The sequence below is a fragment of the Lissotriton helveticus genome, chromosome 3_1 (genome assembly GCF_964261635.1).
Source record: "Lissotriton helveticus chromosome 3_1, aLisHel1.1, whole genome shotgun sequence".
NCBI classification, from domain to species: Eukaryota; Metazoa; Chordata; class Amphibia; order Caudata; family Salamandridae; genus Lissotriton; species Lissotriton helveticus.
In genome coordinates, this window is record NC_136061.1 from 274,862,620 (window position 1) to 274,880,169 (window position 17,550).

The window sequence follows — 17,550 nt, forward strand, 5'->3', positions numbered from 1 at the left end:
AAATGTCCTGCAAGGGAACACCGCGTCCCAAGGGCAGTAGTGGCAGCAGTTGCCCTGGTAAAATGGGCACGCAGCCCCACAGGAGGCTCCTTCTTGGCCAAGGCGTAACATACTTTGATGCACAGAACGACCCACCAGGAAATGGTCCGTTTGTGCACAGTCCGACCTTTTTTGGCACCCACGTAGCCAACAAAGAGCTGATCATCCACCCGGAACTGTTGTGTAAGCTGCAGATAGAAAGCAAGCGCACGTTTTGGGTCCAGATGGTGGAGCCTCTCCTCTTCCCTGGAAGGATGAGGAAAGAAAGTGGGCAATGTGATGGTCTTCCCGATGTGGAAGGGCATGACAACCTTTGGCAAGAAAGAAGGACGGGTCCTTAAAACCACCTTGTCCAGATAAACAGAAAGGAAAGGAGGTTTAGAAGAAAGTGCCTGGAGCTCACTCACTCTTCAGGCAGATGTGATAGCTACCAGGAAAGCCGTCTTGAGAGAGAGAAGACTTAAAGGACAGTTATGAAGGGGCTCCAAGGGAGCGCACATCAGAAAAGTCAAGGCAAGATTTAATTCCCATTGAGGCATTATGAAAGGCACAGGAGGAAACGTGTGTGTGATGCCTTTGAGAGATCGGTTAACAACCGGGGACTTAAAAAGAGAAGGCTGATCAGCAAGTCTCAGGAAGGAGGAAATGGCAGAAAGATAGCCTTTGATAGTGCCAGAGAATAGCCCTGCTGGGCCAAAGATAGGAGAAACAGAAGAACCCCAGAAAGAAGGGCCGAAAGGAGATCCACAGCCTTTGCTGTCACCATGCCACAAATTTGTTCCATCGACAGGTGTATACAGTTTTAGTGGAGGGACGCCTGGCTGCCAGAATGACATTACAGACTTCGGGAGGAAGGTCAAAAGCCGTCAACTGTCGCCGCTCAATCTCCACGCATGGAGGTGAAGGCTGGACAGGTTTGGGTGGAGGACCGTCCCCTACTGCTGAGACAGAAGATCCTCCCGAAGAGGCAGACGGATCGTGGGATCGATGCTCATACTGAGTAGCTCGGGATACCATACTCTTCGAGCCCAGTCTGGAGCCACACGAATAACTTGGGCCCAGTCCCACCTGATCTTCTTCAGCACTCTGGGAAGAAGTGGTATAGGCGGAAATGCGTACAGTAGACCGCAGCTCCACTCGAGATGAAAAGCGTCTCCGAGCGAGTGCTGCCTAGGAAATTCCAAAGCACAGAACTGAAGACATTGTGCATTGCACAAGTTACTTTCCTTCGGTAACGATAGATCTGTAAGAAACAGTAGTTAGTGTTAGATTCCTTACCTTAGAATATCCCCAAGCGTCAGACTGGATCCGGAAAGTTTTGCGTAGCAGTACCCCTGCGCGTCGGTAGGCGTCCTCTACGGCTCCGCGTCCGTCGTCGGCGTCAGGATGACATCGGAGTACTTGGACGCCGCCCTCGCGCGTTGACGTCAGTTTTTGTACATAGCTTTCCGCGCCAGGAACGTAGAGCCATGCCAGAGACCGACACTGGTGCCATGAAACTAGGGCCCTTAAAGGAAAATACCTTAACCCTAGATATCGGTCCGCAGAACGGGGAGGATGGGTGGGGCGGTAAGGAATCTAACACTAACTACTGTTTCTTACAGATATATCGTTACCAAAGGTAAGTAACTTGTGCATCTGAAAGAAACAGGTTAGTGTTAGATTCCTTACCTTAGAATAGATACCCCAGCAATACCAACACCGGTGGTGGGTCTGCGGACCAAGATCACACCAGAAAGTCCTGGAGAATGGAATGGCCGAAAAAGCCATCTCTCCGGACTTGGCTGTCCAGGCAGAAGTGTCTAGCGAACATGTGCAGGGATGCCCACGTAGCTGCCTGACAGATGTCCTGCAAGGGGACTCCCCAACCCAGGGCAGTAGTCGCCGCCGTGGCCCGAGTGGAATGGGCACGCAGCCCCACAAGAGGCTCCTTTTTAGCCAGTGAATAACAAGTCTTTATGCACAAAACAACCCATCCCTTCTTAGCGCCCACGTAACCAACAAAGAGCTGGTCGTCCACCCGGAACTGGTGTGTGCAGGCCAGATAGTATGAGAGCGCACGTTTTGGGTCTAGACGGTGGAGCCTCTCTTCCTCTTTCGAGGGATGCGGGAGCGGAAAGACGGTGGGTAAGGTGATGGACTGCCCGATGTGGAAGGCTGTGACTACTTTGGGCAGGAAAGAGGGACGCGTTCACAAGACAACTTTGTCCAGATGGACAGAGTGGAAAGGAGGCTTAGAAGATAGAGCCTGGAGCTCCCTCACTCTCCTGGCAGAGGTGATGGCAACCAAGAACGCAGTCTTGAGAGTCAGAAGACTAAGAGGGCAATTGTGAAGTGGATCGAAAGGAGCGCACATCAGAAAGGTTAGAACAAGGTTCAAGTCCCACTGAGGCATCACAAAAGTAGCAGGAGGAAAAATGTGTGTGATGCAGTTCAAGAATCTATCTACAACAGGGGGCCTCAAGAAGGCAGAAATGGCAGAGAGGTAGCCCTTAAGAGTACCCAGAGCAGAGCACTGCTGGGCAAGAGAAAGAAGGAAGAGGAGAACCTCTGAAAGGGGGGCAGAGAGAGGATCCACAGCCTTTGCTGTGCACCATGCCACAAATTTGTTCCACCTGCAGGCATAGACCAATTTTGTGGAGGGACAGCTGGCTGCCAGAATCACATCACAGGTTTCAGGAGGAGAGTCAAATGGCCTCAACTGTCGCCGCTCAATCTCCATGCATGGAGGTGGAGGCTGGACATGTTCGGGTGGAGGACCGTCCCCTGCTGCTGCAACAGAAGATCCTGCTGAAGAGGCAGACGAATCGGGGGATCCACTGACATGCTGAGTAGCTCGGAATACCAGTATCTTCGTGCCCAGTCAGGAGCCACAAGGATGACTTGGGCCTGGTCTCGCCTGACCTTCTTCAGCACTCTGGGCAAAAGTGGTATAGGCGGAAAGGCGTACAACAGACCGCAGCTCCACTCGCGACGAAAAGCATCGGCGAGCGATTGCCGCCTTGGAAATTCCAACGCGCAGAACTGATGACATTGCGCGTTCTGTTTGGTGGCGAATAGATCTAACCAAGGCTCTCCCCACTGCTGAAAGAGACCTTGTGCCACGTCCGAGTTCAGACGCCATTCGTGATCAATCATGCACCGGCGGCTGAGTTCGCACGCCCTGGCGTTCAGGGAAACTGCCAGGTGTTGAACCACCAGGGTGATGCCCTGGTGTTCCAGCCATGTCCAGTGCCACATGGCGGTGGTGTTGTCCGTGAACACCTGCACTACACTTCCCCGGACAGAGGGAAGGAATGCCTTCAGTGCAAGTCGAGTCGCCCGCAACTCCGGAATGTTAATGTGGAGCCGGGACTCCGCCAGAGACCAGAGGTCTCTAATCTCCCTCTCCCCCATGTGGCCTCCCCATCCTAGGAGGGACGCATCTGTCACCACTACGTGCTCCGGTTGGGGAAGGAAGAGAGATCTGCCGCTGACCCAATCGCGGTTTGTGAGCCACCACTGCAACTATTTCGCAGTGCCCTCTGAGATCCGGACGCAATCGGACAAGTTGCCCTGATGCTGTGCCCACTGAAACTTCAGGTCCCACTGCAGAGCCCGCATCCGCCACCGAGCGTGATGCACCAGAAGGATGCAGGAGGCCATCAGCCCCAGGAGCCGCAGCATCAACCTGAACGAGACTTTGGATAAAGGCTGAAAGACCGGAATCAGAGCCCCAATATCCCGAACCCGGTGTTAGAGGGTAAAAACCCGAAACTGCACTGAGTCCAGAACCGCTCCGATAAAAAGGAGCTTCTGCGAGGGGCACAGGTGTGACTTCGACACATTGATGGAGAACCCCAGCGAGTGCAGGAGGTCGGCCGTAGTCTGGAGGTGGGAGATGACTGCTTGGGGCGAGCCCGCCTTCAACAAGCAGTCGTGGAGATAGGGGAAGACTGAAACCCCTAATCTGCGCAGATGAGCTGCGACCACCGCCATCACTTTCGTGAACACCTGTGGGGCGCTGGTAAGGCCGAAGGGGAGCACGGTAAGCTGAAAGTGCTTGTGGCCTACGGTGAACCGTAGGTAACGCCGGTGGGCCTGCAGGACGGGGATGTGGAAATATGCATCCTGCAAGTCCAACGCTACCATCCAGTCTTCTGGGTCCAGGGCAGCTAGGACATGAGCCAAAGTCAGCATCTTGAACTTCTCCTTCCGGAGGAAGCCGTTGATGCTCCTTAGATCCAAGATAGGGCATAGGCCCCCTTTGCCCTTCTTGGGCACCAGAAAGTAGTGGAAATATCAACCACGTCCTACTTCTGGCCCAGGAACGCGATCGGCGGCCCCCTTGGCCAAAAGGGCCGCAACTTCCTCCTGCAAAAGTCGCATGTGATCCCCCCGACATGCGGTGGTACTGCGGTGGCAAGGCTGGAGGGGTTGCCTCGAAGGGGAGGGAGTAGCCCCTTCGGACGATTTGCAGCACCCACCTGTCCGATGTGATCGAGCACCAGTGGATGAGGTGATGGCGAACCCTTCCCCCCACTGGCGTAGAATGGGCCTGAAAACTCAGACTAGGAGGATTTTGAGGCAGATGCTGCGGGGGCGGGTGTGGACTGGCCTTGCCTGTGTCCCCCGGCACCGCCATGGCGGTTACCACGTCCGCGATTGTGTTGAGGTGGGTTCTGCGGCCTGTGGCTAGCTGGACGTGAGGGGGTGCCCTTCCTTGGCCATGAAAGGGACGAAAGGCGGAAGTCTGCTGGCGTTGGCCGAGGCCCAAGGATTTGGCCGTAGCCCTGGAGTCCTTGAAACGTTCCAGTGCGCTGTCCGCCTTGTCGCCAAAAAGGCGACGGCCATCAAAGGGTATGTCCAGAAGGGATGCTTGTACATCACCCGAAAAGTTGGCGGACCTCAACCAAGCGTGGCGGCGAACAGCCATAACGTCGTTGCAATCGCCCTGCCTAGCGAGTCCGTGGTATCCAGCCCACACCAAATGGAATATCGTGCTGCGTCCCTTCCCTCCGCGAGGGCCTGGGTCAGCTTTGCCTGGACCTCCACCGGGCACTGTGGCAGCACTTCCGCAACCGTATCGGCCGGGAATGCGGTCTGGGAAGTTGAGGCCTGGATCACCAGGCTCTCAGGGGTGGGGTGAACGGACAGGAAACTGGGGTCGCCCGGAGCCGGGCGGTGGCATCAGGCCACGTTCCGATCCACAGGGAGGCCTGTGGAGGGCTTGGACCAGGTGCCCAACAGAACATCAGTGAGGGCCTCGTTGAACGGCAGGAGAGGCTCCGAGGAGCTTGCCTGCGGTTTGAGTACCTCAGTGAGGAGGTTAGTCCTCACTGCCGCGACTGGGAGCTCAAGAGCCAAGGCCTTGGCTGCCCGAGTCAATACCATGCTGTATTGCAGCCACCTCCTCCGTAGCCACAGAAGGAGGAGAGACAAAACCAGTGTCGGGCGAGGTGTCCAGACCACTGGCCTCCCCAAGTTCGTCCGTCCAGTCCTGACTCAACTGGTACTGTAGTGCTAGAGGGTCCTCAGACCCCTTCCAATCCCCCTCGTCCTCCATCTTCTGAAAGTCATGAAGAAATGATGGAGACGGATCATCGGTGAAGGGCTCACCAATCAGCCTCTAAGACGGCTCCGGGCGGTGCCAGTCCAACGCCGTATGCGGACCAGGGCGGGGATCGGGGACGACGCCGCCCGAGGACGGTGCCGGGGGCGACACCCTTGGTGACGACGCCAGCGGAGGGGTTGTACGGTCCACCGGAGTCGTCACGGATCCAGGCCTGGATCCTAACGAGTCCTGCGGCGTCGGGACAGAAGTTGCCGACGGTGCCGGGGCCGAAGCATCCAGCGGCACGGGGCCGAAGCCGCTTGCCCACTTGGGCTCGCAGACGGGTCCGCGGGGCCCGCAGGCACCTCGACGGGACCCGACAGAGGGAACCGCGACCTCATGGCTATGAGGAAGGCGCTGATCTCCTCCAGTGTCACGTTCAGCCCAGGGACCGGCGGGTGTGGAGCTGGACGCGGCGCTTGCGGCTCCGGCGGAGCCGCGTGGGCAGTGTCGCCCGAACCTCTGGCTGCGTCGCGCAAGCGCCAGGGGGAGTCAGAAGAGCGATGTCGCTTCTTTGACTTCTTGTGCCTCGACTTACCTGAGGACTTCAAACCCGACGAGTGGTGTCGACTCGCCGAGCTATGATGACTGTGGCCCCATGACGGTCCCTCGACCTCCTCCTGGACCGGGACCTCTAGCGGCGCGGGTCCGACTGCCGGATCTTGATTCGCTTACGGGACCGCTCCCACCTAGCTTTCGAAGTCAAGGCCCGGCAGTTGGGGCACGACTTGTCATCATGGTCGGCCCGAAGCAATAAAGGCTTCGGCGGTGTCAGGATTGAACCCATTGCAGACCGCTCTTTGTTGGTATCTTCCATTTCCCCTTCTCCCAACTGGACTCAGTTAGTTGCTACGTTTCGCTTGCACAGAGCAGGCGTTTCCCTGTTGCCACAGTAAGCTTCCAGTTAGCGTTCTAGTGTTCATTTAGAACGCTGGCTCTGGTACTTGGAGCGCGAGCGTTTTTCAAACGCCGCACTTCAACTGAAGATTTTCCCGTAGAGGCGAACGTTTCATTCGCGCTCTCTCTCAGTTAGCTATTTTCCTGATACTATAGTTATAGTCAGTCAGGTTTCGATTTCCTTTCTGTTCCCTGCAGTAAGTTTATTTCCCGAGGTTCTGTGACAGCGTTCTGCCGCGTTTATCTCCTCAGAGACTCCGCTTGCCTTTCTGTCCCTTTCCCGTTCCAGTCAAGCCCCCTTTCACGTCGGACTCCAATATTTTTACTCCCAAGTGCTTGTCTGACAAGAACGGCATAATCTCTGACCCCTCCTGGAATTCAGCGGCAGTAGCGTCAGTCAGGGGCAGTAAGCGGCTCGCTTTTCAGCCTGCAATTCTTCAGCGGCGGCCAGCGGCAGTCAGAGGCTGTAAGCAGTTCGCTTCTCTGCCCGCATTTCTTCAGCGGCTGTCAGCGGCAGTCAGCGGCTGCCTGTGGCTGTCAGCGGTTCACTTCACAGACAGCTCATCGACCTGAGGCAGAAACTACGAGGAAGTTGGTGAGCTCCATCCAGTATTCTTTGTATTGGAAAAAACTGTACTGTGGCTCATTCAAATAGCGGATTCTCTTCCAGTAATTAACTTTAACCCTTCCACGTTTGGAACTGAACTTTGGGCAGTCCTCTGTTGGTGTATTGAACTGGAACTGCTAACCTCCAAGCTTGGGTGCAGAGAATTCATGTAGATAACAATATATATATATTCTTGTGTACCACCAATACATCATTCTACGAACTTGTGTCAGCTCTGCTACAAAGTCAATTCTTCACAGCTGATACTTTGAGACCTACTAGAGAGTAGCTAAACCTCACACATACTCAGGTAATTGGGAAAAAAGGTTCAGAGAGAGTAGTTTAGGAATTACCTTCTGTAGGCCTGAACTTAGTAATGTTGTTGTTGTGTTTTGCAGACTAATCATTACCATCCAAGGGCAGAAGAAGATGTCTGTGTGAGCAGTCTCTCTGTTTGTCTTATCCACTTCCCCTTTCCCCGTTGTCACTGTGGCAAGAGAAATCCGGCACAGTGGTTTTGGGGAATTGGGAGCTAGCTTCACCTTCGGTGTGGTACCCCCGCGGAGCTCTGGAACTTCAGGTACTTTCTGACAGATTGAAGTGCCCGCTGTTGCTATCCGCTTGGGTATCATGGCTGAAGGATTAGATTTAAAGGCCCTGGGATCCATCCTGGAGGGTTTACAAAAGCAATTGATAGAAACCAGAGAGGAGGTTAGGAAATCTAATCAGGAGACAAACTATCTTCGACAGAAGATAAATGAACTCACAACTAGCCCAAGCCTAGATTTCGGGGGTCAGAAATCCCAAACTTGTAATCCATCTCCAGCCACCAGTGAGTTTTCCACCCAGGTAGTACATGCTATGTCTCCCACAATTCCACTTGCCCCTCCCGAAAGATTTCTGGGTGATCCCAACAAGGCTCAGGTTTTTGTTACTCAGTGTTCGTTACATTTTCTTTGTAAACCAATTATTTTCAAGGAGGATCAATCCAAAGTGGCGTTCATGCTGTCGTACCTGAGTGGAGATGCCGCGTCTTGGTCTTTGCCTCTGGTGTCTACAAATGATCCAGTGCTGTACAACTTTCGGGAATTTAAGACAGAATTTTTACGAATTTTTGATCGGAGAGCAATCTCTCAAACCACCGACAATGAGCTTCTAGATCTAAAACAAGGAAATAGAGAGTTGGTGGCGTACTTAGCTCAGTACAATAAGCTTATAGTTGAGACTAATTGGCCAACAGAAAAAAGAGCAGCAATTTTCTACAGAGGTCTGCGAGATGAGTTGAAGGATGGTCTTTCGCAGATTCCTAAGAGACCCACAGACGTTTCAGAACTCATCGACCTGGTTCTTCAAATTGATCAGAGACAATCTGAGAGGCGACAGGAGCGGCGTAAGGAAACCCGACCGATTCCCCCAAGATTTGATCGAATGCGTTCAGAGAGTATAAAGTCCAAGGAAGAAGCCTCAGTAGAAGAACCTATGCAAATAGGAACGGTCCGTGGACCTCTTAGTATAGAGGAACAAGAAAAGAGAAGACAAGGCAAATTGTGCATGTACTGTGGAGGCTCTGGACATTTTGTTAAGGAATGTCCTCGTAAACCTAAGACATCGTCATGGGTAAAAGACAAGCTCCACCAGTAAACGGAGTTGCTCTGGTGGAAGCCGATTCTAAGTCAACTCCATTAATTCAGTCTTTGTCAAACACCATGCAGTTTTCTGCTCCTCATCTCATACTTTCCTGTCAAATTCTTTTTGGGAAAGACCTAAGTGCCAAGGTGGCAATCATGATAGACTCTGGAGCTACCGGAAATTTTTGCGATATTTTATTTGCGAAAAGATTGGGAATAAGCTTTGTGAGGAAGGACAAACCTGAGCCAGTTCGAGCTGTCGATGGAACCCCATTATCTTCCGGACCGATAGCCTTTGATACAGAGACAATCTCGGTGATCGGGCCTGGAGAACATTGTAGCTACCTTCAATTCAGCTTAATTGACGCTCCTCAATTCCAACTTATTTTGGGCTTGCCTTGGTTAACGGAGCATAACCCGAAGATTGATTGGTCTAGGAGAACAGTAGACTTGACTTCCGAATATTGTTTGGAACACTGTTATCATCCTCCCACCCAGAAGGCTGAGTCAAGTGAAATTTACTGTTTGGCAAATCAACCTCAAATGATTTGTTTGGTGGAACTCCCTGAAATCCCTGCACAGTATCAAGATTTGAAATCAGTTTTTGATGAGCAAGAGGCGCAAAAACTTCCCCCCCATCGGGAATATGATTGCACCATTGAATTGGAACCTGGAGCTTCGTTGCCTTGTAGCCGTATATATGCTCTATCGGAATCAGAAAATTTGTATTTAAAAGAATACCTTGACAAGAATTTGGCGAATGGATTCATAAGACCTTCCCAGTCCCCTGTTTCATCTCCTCTTTTTTTTATTCCGAAGAAGGACAAGAGCCTGAGGACTTGCATAGACTATAGGGCTTTGAATTTGGTGACCAGAAAGAACCGGTACCCGTTGCCACTCATCTCAGAACTTTTGGATCAGGTGAAGGAGGCTCAGATCTACACCAAATTGGATCTGAGAGGTGCTTACCACTTGGTCCGGATGGCAGAAGGAGATGAGTGGAAAACGGCCTTTCGAACACGTTATGGTCTTTTTGAGTATCAGGTTATGCCCTTTGGGTTGTGCAATGCTCCAGCGGCCTTTCAGCATTTTGTAAATGACATACTGCGAGAATTTTTGGATCGATTCGCCGTTGTTTATATTGATGATATTCTTATTTTCTCCAAAAATACAGAGGAGCATATTCAGCATGTTCGAACCATTTTGGAATGTCTGTTGAGGAATCAACTTTTTGTGAAATTGGAGAAATGTGTATTTCACGCAACCAAAGTAGAGTTTTTGGGGTTCATACTGTCTCCCCAAGGAGTTTCCATGGATGAATCTAAACTCAAGGCAATCCGAGACTGGCCAGCTCCTTGCTCTGTAAAGGAAATTCAAAGTTTTTTAGGTTTCGCTAATTTTTATCGGCGATTCATTCAAAATTTTTCAGAAAAAGTGAGCCCCATTACTCGTTTGTTGCGGAAGAACGAAAAGTTTGTGTGGAGTTCTGAGGCAGAAGGCGCTTTTCAATTCCTCAAAGAATCCTTCGTCACAGCCCCCATCTTACAACACCCGAATCCTTTGGAACCATTTTTCGTAGAGGCAGACGCTTCCAACCTAGCAATTGGAGGAGTTTTGTCCCAACGCCATAAGAAAACTGGACAACTTCACCCCGTTGCCTTTTATTCACGAAAACTCTCCCCAGCAGAAATAAACTATGCCATAGCGGACAAAGAGTTGCTGGCAGTCAAGGTAGCATTCCTCGAATGGCGTCATTACTTGCTGGGAGCCCGACATGTGGTAACTGTGTTTACGGACCACAGAAATCTGCAATTCCTTAAGTCAGCACGAACTTTGACTCCACGACAGCTCAGGTGGTCTTTATTCTTTGCAGATTATGATTTTGTTCTTACGTATAAACCTGGAGTAACCAATGGAAAAGCTGATGCCCTCTCTCGATTAAATGTGGGGGAGAGTCCTGAAGCGAAGACAGAAGAATTTCTCATTCCCACAGAAAGGATTGTGGCTGTCACAGTAGTGGATGAGTTGGAAGAAAAAATTGTCTTGGAATTCAAAAGTAAGGATTACTTCAACTGGGAGAATGAAGGTCCTGATCGTTCCGTGGAAGATGGGAAACCTTATTTTCAAGAAAAAATGTTTGTTCCCGGAGAGAAACTTCAAGAGGAAACCATACGAAGATTCCATGATCAGCCCTTGGCCGGCCACAAAGGAGTCTTGAAGACTTTGGAGTTGGTAAAGCGAAATTTCCTTTGGCCTGGTATGGAAGCTCAGGTTCGACAGTATGTTGCCACTTGTGAACAATGTTTAAAAGGAAAAAGTCTCAGACAGTCCCCACAAGGTCTTTTAATGCCTTTACCAGTACCACCTTATCCCTGGCACACTGTATCCATGGACTTTATTGTCGATTTACCATCGAGTCAGGGAAAGTCAGTCATTTGGGTGGTGGTAGACCAATTTTCAAAAATGAGTCATTTTATTCCCCTCAAAAGCCTTCCAAATGCCACTGAGTTAGCCACCTTGTTTGTTCAACACATAGTTAAATTGCATGGGATTCCGAAGGTGGTGATTTCAGACAGGGGTCCCCAATTTGTATCCCGATTTTGGAGATCCTTTCTAAGAGGGCTGGGGGTGGACTCTCGTTTGTCCACCGGTTATCACCCCGAGACCGATGGACAGACTGAGAGGGTTAATCAAGATTTAGAGCAGTACTTGCGTTTGTATCTTATGGATCAGGAGGGAGATTGGCCTTCTTTACTAGCTCCAGCTGAATTTGCTTATAATAACTCAGTGCATTCCGCCACTGGATTTTCTCCTTTCTTCTTAAATTCTGGCAGGCATCCCAACATGTTGGTGGGCAGAGTTGTAGGGGACGTCCCGGCTGCTGAGGAAATCATTCAAAAGTTACAGTTAGCATTTCAGTTAGCTACTGCAAATTTGGTTAAGGCAAAGGCTGCTTTCAAGAAACAAGCTGACAAGGGTCGCAAGGCAAATCCTGTTTATCTTCCTGGGGATCAAGTTTGGGTTTCCACGCGCCATATGCGCTTGCGGGGGAATCGAAAGTTTCAACCCAGGTTTGTGGGACCTTTTTCAGTAGACAGAATGATCAATCCTGTGAGTGTAAGACTTCAATTACCAAAAAACTTGAGAATCCACCCAACCTTTCATGTATCCTTGATTCGGAAAAACCCACCTAATCTTCGTAAAGTCCTTCAACCAGTTTCAGTGCAGGTAGATTCAGCGGAGGAATATGAAGTTAAAAGAATTCTGGATTCTAAGATCAGAAAGGGACAACTTTTCTATTTAGTGGACTGGAAGGGTTTCGGTCCAGAAGAACAATCTTGGGAACCCAGTTCTAATGTTCACGCTGCTAGATTGGTGAGGGAGTTTCACAAGACTTATCCACACAAACCTAGGAAGGGGGTTTTGGTGGGGGGTACTGTCAGGATTGAACCCATTGCAGACCGCTCTTTGTTGGTATCTTCCATTTCCCCTTCTCCCAACTGGACTCAGTTAGTTGCTACGTTTCGCTTGCACAGAGCAGGCGTTTCCCTGTTGCCACAGTAAGCTTCCAGTTAGCGTTCTAGTGTTCATTTAGAACGCTGGCTCTGGTACTTGGAGCGCGAGCGTTTTTCAAACGCCGCACTTCAACTGAAGATTTTCCCGTAGAGGCGAACGTTTCATTCACGCTCTCTCTCAGTTAGCTATTTTCCTGATACTATAGTTATAGTCAGTCAGGTTTCGATTTCCTTTCTGTTCCCTGCAGTAAGTTTATTTCCCGAGGTTCTGTGACAGCGTTCTGCCGCGTTTATCTCCTCAGAGACTCCGCTTGCCTTTCTGTCCCTTTCCCGTTTTCCCTTTCACGTCGGACTCCAATATTTTTACTCCCAAGTGCTTGTCTGACAAGAACGGCATAATCTCTGACCCCTCCTGGAATTCAGCGGCAGTAGCGTCAGTCAGGGGCAGTAAGCGGCTCGCTTTTCAGCCTGCAATTCTTCAGCGGCGGCCAGCGGCAGTCAGAGGCTGTAAGCAGTTCGCTTCTCTGCCCGCATTTCTTCAGCGGCTGTCAGCGGCAGTCAGCGGCTGCCTGTGGCTGTCAGCGGTTCACTTCACAGACAGCTCATCGACCTGAGGCAGAAACTACGAAGAAGTTGGTGAGCTCCATCCAGTATTCTTTGTATTGGAAAAAACTGTACTGTGGCTCATTCAAATAGCGGATTCTCTTCCAGTAATTAACTTTAACCCTTCCACGTTTGGAACTGAACTTTGGGCAGTCCTCTGTTGGTGTATTGAACTGGAACTGCTAACCTCCAAGCTTGGGTGCAGAGAATTCATGTAGATAACAATATATATATATATTCTTGTGTACCACCAATACATCATTCTACGAACTTGTGTCAGCTCTGCTACAAAGTCAATTCTTCACAGCTGATACTTTGAGACCTACTAGAGAGTAGCTAAACCTCACACATACTCAGGTAATTGGGAAAAAAGGTTCAGAGAGAGTAGTTTAGGAATTACCTTCTGTAGGCCTGAACTTAGTAATGTTGTTGTTGTGTTTTGCAGACTAATCATTACCATCCAAGGGCAGAAGAAGATGTCTGTGTGAGCAGTCTCTCTGTTTGTCTTATCCACTTCCCCTTTCCCCGTTGTCACTGTGGCAAGAGAAATCCGGCACAGTGGTTTTGGGGAATTGGGAGCTAGCTTCACCTTCGGTGTGGTACCCCCGCGGAGCTCTGGAACTTCAGGTACTTTCTGACAGGCGGTGGGGGTCGGTAACCGACATCAATCGGTTACAGTCGTCACAGGGCTTGAACCCAGGCATCCCTATCGGCACCGGAGTCGAACGACTCGAGAAGATCCAAAACAGATCGAATAAAGTTAGTCAAAAAGTAACTAAGGAGTACTGCTCTTCCCGGATCTGCCCTTGCTGGCGCAGAAAAAAGAAGAACTGACGTCAGCGCGCGAGGGCGGCGTCTAAGTACTCAGACAACGTCATCCCGGCGACCACGACGCTGACGACGGACGCGGAGCTGCAGACGACGCCTACCGACGCGCAGGGGTACTGCTATGCAAAACTTTCCGAATCCAGTCTGACGTCTGGGGATAGTCGAAGGTAAGGAATCTAACACTAACCTGTTTCTTTCAGATATAAAATTCACCAGAGCGTAAACCACAGTGGGCAATCCAGAGATAGATACATAGGTTGTAAGCAAAAACATTGCTGCACACTTCTATGATGAAAACAAGCACATCCCAATAAAAAACAAAAAGAGTTCTCACACACAACAGCTGAAGAATCAAAATGTAAGGAAACCGTACTTTACCGGTGCGCCTCAGCCTGAAGGAAAGTGACATATCGGCAAAACCAACGAGTTAGGAGGCAGCATAGAAGTAGGACAATGGAGGTAACCAATGGTAAGTACAGGCAGGAAAAAAGTCGGGTTAATGATTACTGCGGGTCTTGCAGACGGCGCATGTGCGCTGTAGCTCAACCTAAAAAAATGAACTCGAATATTCGCACTTAAAATCTTGAATTCACTTTCTAAGTAGAGTCAACTACCATAAGCATCCAACTTCCTGAAAGGCTCTGAAAAGCTGCTTTTTAGGTGCGACAATAGTGGGACACGGCAGGTACATATATATATATATATATATATATATATATATATATATACACATAGACAAGCTTCAGGTCTGGAAAAGCCAGGTGTAAATCTTATTTCCAAGGACACAGAGGATTACAGTTGTTCACTTGAAACACCGAGGAATTAGAACAAGTCGTCAAATCGAGTTCACTATAGCAATAAATAAAGGCAACAGAGGCAGAATAACATATTGGACAGTGAGCAGGAGTTTAAAAAACCCAGCATTAATGCAAAAAAGATAACCACAACAGCTGCAAGCCTATACTGACAACATTCAATGGACTTTAAGCTTTTAATATTTACATCACTGCCTTAATTAAACCGTTGCTAGGTAAGGGTGAATTCCACTATGCAAAATTTGGCTAGAGGAACCTACTGAAATAGAAAGGTAATTGGAAAAGCCAATAAGTACGAATATCATGTAGACAAGGGCCAGACATGGTAAAATTGGATATAAATGCGTTTGCATTTCCTACGGCTACACAATTATTCATAACATCAGGTATTCTTACCTTGCAGCTGCTGTCATTGTAGCAGTACCATTTTTCGTTTGGGTTTTTGGCGTATGTTACATAATGACCCCCTCCCAAGATTCCTGAATGGCACTGAAATAAAAACAAAAATGTACATGCATTTAATTTTGGGCTCGCAATCCTAACGTGTACCGTAAAACATAGTATGAGAGAAGCGTCAAAATTGAGACGAGACTTGTACCCTGGCCAGAAGCGCAAAAATCTGTGATAATAACTGGCAAAAAAAAGTTTAATAATCAGGCAATGGTAGCCAACTGCAAAACAAAAATGCTTGGATTCTTCTTATCTAGTTCCATAATTTTCTAAATAAGACTGGGGGTGGGGAAGGGAATGGGAAGATAGTGCCTTGCAAGAAAACATATATATTTTTTTAACATAATCAATAAAAGGTTTACATGATATCTTACTAGCTTTCAGGAACACGCAGAGTTGCAAAAGAAAAAACATTTTTATACTGTAGTCTTTGCTTTTTTGTAACGGTCTATTTTTTCGTAGTTTACACCTATTTGCAGTATGTGTTGGAGAAAGGTGTGAAACTCATGGGTGAACACGGACAGTTATGCATTTGTGAAAACTAATCGAAATTCCGAATTCTGCAAGGAGTCATTTGTGTAGATTGCTCATGGTTTTGGAGAAGAAAGGTTATTTTTGAAATAAAAAAAATACGTGGAAAAAATATCAATTACGTCCATCAGACCCGTATGGCTGCAGAGATGTATAGTGCTTGTTGGATGTGTAAAAACACGCAATGTCCAGAGCCAACAACTAGGCTGCAGCTTATAATTAATTTTTCATTGTGTATCAACCATGAGGCAAATAAGATGGCAAATCTAATGAATGAAAAATGGGTATAAAGTAAACCTATGTAATTTTGAAATGTGAACAACATACTGAGTTTATTAATAGAAGTCATTTGTACACTTCTGAAATTGGGGTTATCCATACTATCATCTGATTCAGAGGACATTTTTCAAAATGTCCTCTTTATTTCACATTGGCTCACATTTGGAAGACAAAGTTTTAGACAAATGGTAAAAATAAAAGTTCAACTTTTCAGTGTTCTCACACTTTTCCCAATAAAAAAGCAACAGAAAACGCGGAGTGGAGACATCAACTTTGAGAAATTACTCTTTTGGTAATGTGGGCAGGTGCAAAATTTGGCCCTGGGCTCAGATACCACTAAAAGAAACCTACAAATCGAGGCATTTCTAAAAACTGAACACAAAAGGAGATACCTCTACTGTTTCTTACCCACAATGATCTGCAAACCTCAAGCTTTGGCTAAAATCACCCATTTTCCTAATATCTCTCTGAGTTGTGAGATATCCAGAAAATTCCTCCCACAAAGAGTTGACACTTCTCCCAACAAAAACTGTACCACAGTTGTGAGGCTGGGCCTAGCACCTCACTGACAGCTGAGGAGTATTGGCGAGAGGATGGGGGGCCTGCAGTGGTTGCTGGGAGCTGGGGTGAGGTGTGATTGTGGCCAAGGCAGAAAAAGACATGGAGCAAGGTGACATGATACAATTTGCACAGGGGTGGTGGAGGTGAACCTCCCAGTGGCTTGTTAGCTATGGTTGTGCTACACCCCTGCTAACCCTGCCATAGAATAAATGCTGCCTTCTCACATAGTTTATTGAAGAAAATAGTGGTGACTATGTCTGGGTCCAACTGTAGCCCAACAGCAGATATGACATGTACGCCAGAGGAAAATAAGCATTGGCGAAAACAATCGGTATTGCCTTTTGGACCTATTGGCTCTGTCAATGTTGTTTGTTTCCTGGGAGAAACACACGAAGGGGAAAGAGCAACGTGGAGCTTGGGGGTGGAATGTTGGGAGGGATTTATTATTGGGAGGAAGAGGAAACTCACAATAGAGTGGACATCATAGATCTCTCTGGTGGGGCCGGGGAAGGGTTGCACGGAGAAGCACACGAGGGAGAGAGAAACAGAGCATGGGGTGTCGCCGGGCACAAGGAGGGGGGTGTCACAGTGCACAAGAAGGAGAGGCTTGCAATGGAGGGAAGCATACATGGGAGAGAACAACACAGACAGTGGAGGGTATTTTGCAGGTGGGGGAGCATAGGAGGGAAAGAGCAACACAGAGTGAGGGAAGCATACAAGTTGTACAGGAAAAGCACAAGAGGTAAAGTGCAACAGAGCACGGGGCGAAGCACATGAGGGAGAGAGCATGAGAGAGAGAGCGCATCATGGAGCGTGGGGAATTTTGAGGGGGAAGAAACACGAGGGGAGAGCAACACGGAGGGGTGTGGTAGCACACAAAGAAGAGATTAACACTGAACACAAGGGGAGGGTTTATGGTGGGGGTAAAGCACACAAGGGAGCTGGAAAACCAATGAACTTTTATGAAGTGCTTAACCAAAACGAAAAAGGAGGTCCCTAAAAGTACGCAGTGGAAGGACACTAGTCAGCTATGCAAAAGGATAGTAAATAGACTATGATTCAGGGGAGGGACAAACACAAGACTAGGAAGACAGTTAAACGAATAAGAAGCAAGCAAATGAGAAGGGCAATAAAACCAACTGATGGCAAGCAATGCACAGACTGAAAGCCCCATTTAACACTTTACGACGCTGATGACGGAACC

At 48.8% G+C, this 17,550-nt stretch overlaps 1 protein-coding gene across 3 annotated transcripts in view; it reads right to left on the reverse strand.

Annotated features, from left to right (window-relative positions):
* Nucleotides 1-17,550, reverse strand: part of USP32 (ubiquitin specific peptidase 32) — a 1,745,589-nt gene that overhangs the window by 250,438 nt on the left and 1,477,601 nt on the right. For all 3 annotated transcript variants that reach the window (XM_078679804.1, XM_078679802.1, XM_078679803.1), the window contains exon 33: nucleotides 14,922-15,014. In XM_078679804.1, coding sequence (XP_078535930.1) covers nucleotides 14,922-15,014 — 93 coding nt within the window. The remainder of the gene's footprint in view (nucleotides 1-14,921; nucleotides 15,015-17,550) is intronic.